Source organism: Diorhabda carinulata, chromosome 10 (genome assembly GCF_026250575.1).
Source record: "Diorhabda carinulata isolate Delta chromosome 10, icDioCari1.1, whole genome shotgun sequence".
Lineage (NCBI taxonomy): Eukaryota > Metazoa > Arthropoda > Insecta > Coleoptera > Chrysomelidae > Diorhabda > Diorhabda carinulata.
In genome coordinates, this window is record NC_079469.1 from 15,294,829 (window position 1) to 15,302,549 (window position 7,721).

A 7,721-nucleotide genomic window follows, 5' to 3' on the forward strand; every position below is an offset into this window, starting at 1 on the left:
AAACAAAAAGATTTTACGTTTATTTGAGTCTACCACATTTACAATTACACCCGCATTCGTGATTCTTGTTCAAAGATTCCCTTTTGTTCATAATCGAATCGCCAGATGGCGCTTTATACCATTCTCCCGTTTTATTATTCAACACCCACTGTTTCTTCTTCTTTTTCGGCGGTTTGACCGTAGGTTTAGAAGAAGAACGCGCATATTTAACGTCATTTTTCAACACGCAATTGCAACACGCTTTTCCTTTACAAGGAAATCGATTATGATCGATTCTCCTGGAAGAAAATACGAAAAAACGATAATTCCATTCGTTCTAGAACTAGATGGAAAAAATTATGGATAAGGAAAGTATGGAAAATAAACAATAAAAGGAATTTTACTAATAGGAAGATTTACGAAACCAGAAGCGTTTACGTTCGATTCCTTGCATATTTTGGATTTTTGTCCACCCTGTATCAATGTTAAACGACGTGTTATACGAGGGAAATCTGATATATTAGATTCTAATTTCGAAAAACAACATCACGATCGTAATTAAGGAAAAAAAATAAAAGAAACTCCTCGTTTTCTAGTGAACAGTTCTAGAGCTTTCGAAAACGGTTATCTCGTCAATTTTTGGTGACGTAGGAATCAAAAATAGGAGTGCTGTCAAAAAAATACCCTTCAAAACAAAAATTTCCGTAAAAAAAACAAAAAAGTAACATCCCGGAGAAGTTATCTCGAGTTTGAAAGATTTCGAACTCTGAAGACGGTAACTTGGTCATCGAAACTCGCATCAATTATAATTCTGATAGTATACACTCAAAAAGGCCCAAAAAGGATGAGCTGATATGAGAAGAATGAAAAAAGTCGACGAGGGGGGAACTTTGACCTGGGGGAATTGACAAGGAAGGTAATTTTCAAGATCGCTAGCAGTGGAAGGGGTGGATAGAGTAGTTGGAGCCATCTAGTAGTGATCCAGGTGGTTGTAGGTCATTTAGACGGCTCAGAAAGTCAATATTAACATAAACGGTGTCACTTGGGCTGAGACCTCACTTGTATTGGCTGTATCTGAGAATAAGTTGTTCAAAAGTCACGAGTTTTGGAGAAAATCGTGTGTAGTAGACGTTTCCTCTCTCCGGGACGGACCTGAAGTCATCCAAACTTACTCTCGAATAGACCTGCAGATGTCGAGACTATCTACTTCAGGAGAAGTTTCAGGTAGAAGTCGTAAGCTCCGAAGAAGCTTGAAGACGATGTCGTTGAGTTTTTTGAGAATTGAAAGTCACTCTTCTGCACCAATCCAAGAATTGTATCAGGAGATTTTGGAATTGGACAATGAAAGGACCTTCTCCGAGGGGTTGGCGAGGTGCTGGGGTATCTACGGATCTGCGGATCACGAGACCTTTCAAGAGGCTTGAAGACGATGTCGTTGAGTTTTTGGAAATTGAGAGTCACTCTTCTGCACCAATCCAAAAATTGATTCGGGATATTTTGGGATTGGACAATGAAAGGACCTTCTCCGAGGGGTTGGCGAGGTGCTGGGATGTCTACGGATCTGCGGATCACGAGACCTTTCAAGAGGCTTGAAGACGATGTCGTGGGTTTGTTGAGAATTGTTGGTCTCCTTTTCGCACGTTTTGGTTCAGGAGATTTTGGGATTGAACGTTGGAAGGATCTTCTTCAAAGGGTAACGAGGTGCTGGGGTGTCATACGTATAGAAAAGGGGTTAAAAGGACACTGGAAGTTGGAGCTAAAAGGCGATTTGTAGGTTGAAGATTCACTTTTACCTCTTTTCGGCTAATTCCGAAATTTTTTTAATGAGAGTTTCCTCGCTATCGCTCGGTTCTTCGTAATCGATTATCGGTTTTTCCAAAGGTTCGTTCAATCTGCTTTTATATTCGAATTCGTTTCGGGCCCTTTGTACTCTCGTTTTATTTCTCGTTTGTAGGGTTTCTTCGAGCTCCTGTACCAAATCCATGTACTGGTCGTTGGTTTGATAAGGTAAACCTCTATGTCTTGAATTAAACAATGGGAAAAAAATTTTGTAACGAAATTATCATTTTCTCTAGTTTTTTTTTTACCTTGTAGGTCTATTTTCGTGATAATCGAAATAATTATCGTCACTATTATCGTCGAGATCGAGATAAAAATCCTCCTCGGAGCTCGTTAAATCGTAATCTATGGGAGGCGGGCGTGGGCGGTAATATCTGGACGTTCTCGACGTAATTGGAACGGTTTTTTTTCTATTTTGGCAACATCTAATAAATTAAATTGGTTCGAATAAATTTTTCGTTCATACTTTTTTTGGGTCGTAGAAAAAATATAGTGTGTTACTCGGTCCGAATATACTATTACAATCGGTAGTAGTACTACAAATTAGCCAGAAAACTGATAGAAATGGAATTTAGAAGTGCGTTTCGATATAATTGTGCTGTTAAGGGCTATATCTATATATATTTTTGTAAAAGAAAAACCAAAATGGTCCAATTTCGTAGCAAATTTAATCTATTTTCAGAAAGGTTATGACGATTTTTTTCAAATTTCGGTCGGTTGAAAAGTTATTCTCAAAAAACTGAAAAAAATACGATAAAAACACCATTTTGTTTCACATTTTCCCTAGTGTTTGAATATGGATAAAACACACGTTTCAATTTTAAAAACTGAAAATTCAATTGTAGACGCTCTAGGTGAATACCGGAGCTGTATCGTCACGTCTAACCGCAGATTGCGATAATCGCAAATTTGCCGTTTTGTGTTAAAAATCATGTTGAAGAGTTGTTTGTGACAACTTGAAATAATGTTGCTGCTCCAATTCTTCAGGTGTCCAATTTATTTCGTAGTTAACCTGCATCGTTGTTCGATAATTGGACAAGACAAAGGTTTTTGATTTATTTTATAGCCGTTTACCTTTATGAAAATTACCGTCTCTTTTTAACACACACCGTTAATTTTGCGGTTACCCCAATTTGCGGTTAGACGTGACGATAAGGATACTACGACGTAGCCCGTAAACGTCCGCTCCGGTACCCTCCTAGAGTATCTACTTCCAATATAGAAACCGAAAACATTCCGAAATATTTCAATACTTCGAGAACAAGTTTTAGATCATATTCTATGGTCGTAGAAAAAATATAGTGCATTACTCGGATCAAATATAGTATAAGATATGGAATTTGAAGGTGCTTTTCGGTATTACGTATTTATTAAGTACCATATCCATTTAAATATTTGTCATAAAAAAAGGAGTTCACGTTTTGTAGCAATTTTTACATACTTTAAAAAGGTTGGAATAAACTTTTCTCAATTTCGATCGGTTAAAAAATTATTGGCAAAAATTTGTAAGAAATATGATAAAAACACAGTTTTTCGCCCACCATTTTGTTTCCACGTCATTCTGAGGGTTCAAATATTGATGAAAAAGACGTTCCAATACTAATAAATGAGTAAATATGATAAATAAATGAAAAATTTAACTTAATATGCCATGGTCGTAGAAAAAATATAGTGTGCTACTCGATTCGAAAATACTGTCAAAATCGCTAGAATCGATAAAATAATGAAAAACTTCAACCATTTTGTTTATACGCGTTGTAATATGAGAGACAGACACATAAACAAAATACTTGCATTACTTACCGACATCCTTCATAGGGCGCGCCATATTTTTCATCGTCATTGACGAAATATTTGGGACACTCGGTATTATTCCTAGTATACCATCGATATCGATCGACGTCCCCATTTTCCGACCGGTAATCATCGGATACGTCATCTTCTGAATAACCAATCAAATCTGAAGTATCCGTTTGAATCGGCATACCGGCTGTATAACTGTTTCTAATATTCCGCGTATCACCCTGTATATATCCGCGAGTTTCGGAAGGTAAAGTGTAGGAATTGTGCTTCGTCTGAGGTTTTCGGAAAACGTGACTCATTATTGGAGGTACGGTGACGTTCGTTTCTATATTAACGACACGATCCGAAGCGGAAAAACGATTTTGATCTCTTTTATGATAGTGCAAACTGTAAATATTGTTAAAAGTTGGATTATAACCAAAAAATATTCACCCTGTAAATTCACGTCTGGAACATGTCAAATTTATATCATTTTCGCGATTCCACCCTCTATAAATGTCTAGATTTCCATAATCCCACCCTGTATAAACATACGAAATACGTTAAATTCAAGTCATTTTCACGATTTCACCCTGTATAAATATTTGAACTACGTTAAATTGATCATTTTCTCGTTTCCACTCTATAAATATTTAAATTTCCATAATCCCATCCTGTATAAACATCTGAAATGTCAAATTTATATGATTGTCGTGATTCCACCCTGTATTATTGTGTGAATTTTTTCATATGTACATACATCATTTCCGTGATTCCACCCTGTATAAACATCAAAATACGTTAAACTCATGTGATTTTCACCCTGTATAAACATTTGAACTATGTCAAATTAATCATTTCTGCGATTTCACTCTATATAAACGTCCAAAATACGTCAAATTTATGTCCCTTTCACGATTTTACCCCGTATAATCGTCTGAAATATGTCAAATTCATTTTTTGAAGAGTCCACCCTGTATAAACATATGAAATACGTTAAATTCATGACATTTTCACGATTTCACCCTGTATAAACATTTGACCAGGGTGAAATTGATCATTTTCACGATTTTCCACTCTCAATCAACGTCTGAAATATGTCAATTTATTTTTTTATTTTTCCCACCCTGTATAAACGTACACAATACGTAAAATTTATGTCACTTTCACGATTTCGCCCAGTATGAAGGAACGGGAGTCGTTAAATTTCATTTTTTCCGCAATTTCACCCTGTATAAAAATGCAAAATATGTCAAATTCATCATTTACGGGATTCCACCCAGTATAAAAGTTTAAAACCTGTCAAATTAATCATTTCCGCAATTTCGTCCCATGTAAACGTCCAAAATACGTCAAATTTATCTCATTTTCACGATTTCACCCTGTATAAACATTTGAACATTGTCAAATTGATCATTTCCACGATTCCACTCTCAATTAACGCCTGAAATACGTCATATTTATTTTTTCCGCAATCCCATCCTGTATAAACGTCCAAATACGTAAAATTATTGTCAATTTTGCTATTCTACCCTGTATAAAGGCATGAGAATCGTTAAATTTCATTTTTTCGTAATTTCACCCTGTATAAACTTCCAAAATACGTCAAATCCATCGTTTCCGCAATTTCACCCCGTATAAAAATCCAAGATATGTCAAATTCATCGTTTCCGTGATTTCACCCTTTATAAACGTCCAAAATACGTCAAATTTATCTCATTTTACGATTTCACCCCGTATAAACTATGAAATATTCATTTTCCCGCGATTACACCCGGTATTAACGTCGAATTTATATCACTTCCGTAATCCCACCCTGTAACGACTCTAAATATTGTTGCATTATAACGGAAATATATCGATGGAATAACGACAAATTCACGAAGAAAAAGAAGAAGAAATCTTTTTACAGTCATTACAGATACCTACCAATCATTTCGATTCTCTTGACAATGACATAATTTTTGTATCGGTCTGAAGCAAACTTCATCATCTGGCGTAGTCGAACTATCCGTAGTTTGCACTTTACTCGAATTTAGTTCTGTGATTTGAACACTGGCGGTTTCGGTATTAATCGTATTAACGCTGTTATCGACAAGAGGAACGGTAATCGATTCTTTCGTATTGGTATTCGAAACGAATCGATTATCCGAAGTTTGTTGAACTGCGTCTACATATCTTTGTTTCGACGCGCTCCATCTACTCTCTTTGACGGGGTATTTGTCTATGTTCGATGTCGCGGAACGACGATTTTGTTTCAAAATGGAGGGATAACTAGTTTGGGAATCGGTGTTGCAGTAGCAAGGAGAGAAGTCTGAAATTTGTAAAATTCATATCATTTCCGCTATCCCACCCTGTATTAACGCAAATTAACCATTCTCATAATCCCGCCCTGTATTAACCGCTGAGATGTGTTAAATTTATATTATTTTCGCAATTCCACCCTGTATAAAAGTCAAAGATATTTCAAATTAAAGATTTACACAATTCCACCCTGTATTAACGTCGGAAATGTCATTTTTATATCATATCCGCGATTCCACCCTGTATAAAAATAAAATATAATATAGACTTTCGTGATTCACTCTCTAGCACGTAATCGAATTTGAAATTTTACGTCTCAGATATATTTTCGAAAATAAATTATATAACGCCCTGTATAAATTACCTCTATTAGAAATCTCCCCCTCTTTTGAATACCTCTTATTCCATTTCTTCTCATTTATATGGGGTGAGGGTTCGTTACTTAACCTAGAAACATCATCGTTTACCTCCTTAAAAACATTCACAAGATTTTACCTTCCCAATTCGTCAACTGCATTCGGCTTAAAGGAAGAACGAGGATACGATAAGTCCTTTGACACAGTAGAAGATAATCGTTCGTTCATGTTCGATTCAATCGAACGTTTTTCACGGTCCATGCCATTTTTAATCGATTCAATGGATTGTTTTTCACGATCCGTGACATTTTTAATCGATTCAATCGAAAGTTGTTCACGATCCGTGATATTTTTAATAGATTCAATCGATTGTTTTTCACGATCACTGCCATTTTTGATCGATTCGCTTCGTCTCGATGTCGACCGATCATCTTCGGCAACGATATATTCAGCCGATTCGTATATTGAATTCATTTTAGAATTTTCTTTCTTAACATCAGAAATTCGTGAATCGAAACTACCCTCCATGATTTTTTCCGATTCAACATCGATATTTTGATTAGATTTGTCCATTCGTCGAAAGTTTGATTCTTCCATCAAGTTGTACACTGCAACTAATAATGGTCGACGTAAATTTCATTAATAAAGATTCTCCCTGTATACTAGATATTTACTTACTCGATATTATTGATTTTTTTTATTTTTATTATAAAACTTCACCAGAATTTATTTATATATGGCTGTACTCACAATTTTGTTTTGGAATTTTAAAATTTTTGTTAAAATTCGACCTATTGGATAACGTTCGAGGAAAACTGGATTTTTTTTTTAAATCGACACAGGGTTTTCCTAAAACTTCGTAACAAAATCTTTCGCTTAAGAAACTGCTTTCCGAAAGATTATCTTCAGAACAACGGTTAGGTAATTTTTTGTATCTAATTTTGTGATTGCAAAATGTAACTGACATTTTTCTGTAAAGTAATTGACACATGAGGGTACGCTCGCTATCGAAAAATGTTTCCGCTCGTTATCATTTTAAAGAAAGACAAAATATCAAATACGAGAATGTGAAATAGAGATAAACAATTAGTTGTATGACACACGAAGATACGTTAACTAACTGTCATGATAAAAACTATCAGTTCTGTTACATCTTAAAAAGAGATAGAACATTAAATAAGAAATTGTTAAACTAAGATAGACGATACGTGAAAGTATATTCACTAAGTGCGTATAGAACAATTATTCTAATTATCATTTTAAAAAGAAATAGAACATCGAATACGGTAATGCGAAACAGAGATAGACGATTAGTTATGATATATGAAGACACGATTAGGTGTATATAAACTTACATATTATACATAAGAGTGGTATTAGTTGAGTTTTGACCACAACACGTACCGTTAACCTCAAAAAAGGGATATTTTGGTATAGGAAAATAAAAAACAACGTGAAATA

At 35.1% G+C, this 7,721-nt stretch overlaps 1 protein-coding gene across 1 annotated transcript; it reads right to left on the reverse strand.

Annotated features, from left to right (window-relative positions):
* Positions 1 to 5: 5 nt before the first annotated feature.
* LOC130898727 (uncharacterized) lies at positions 6 to 7,250 on the reverse strand. Its single transcript, XM_057808207.1, has 8 exons — positions 7,011 to 7,250; positions 6,400 to 6,874; positions 6,269 to 6,351; positions 5,530 to 5,914; positions 3,622 to 4,008; positions 2,067 to 2,243; positions 1,773 to 2,000; positions 6 to 278 (listed from the first exon to the last, which is right to left on the reverse strand). Exons 1-8 carry the CDS (start codon positions 7,225 to 7,227, stop codon positions 20 to 22), a joined length of 2,211 nt encoding a protein of 736 aa, XP_057664190.1. The 5' UTR covers positions 7,228 to 7,250; the 3' UTR covers positions 6 to 19.
* Positions 7,251 to 7,721: the final 471 nt, after the last annotated feature.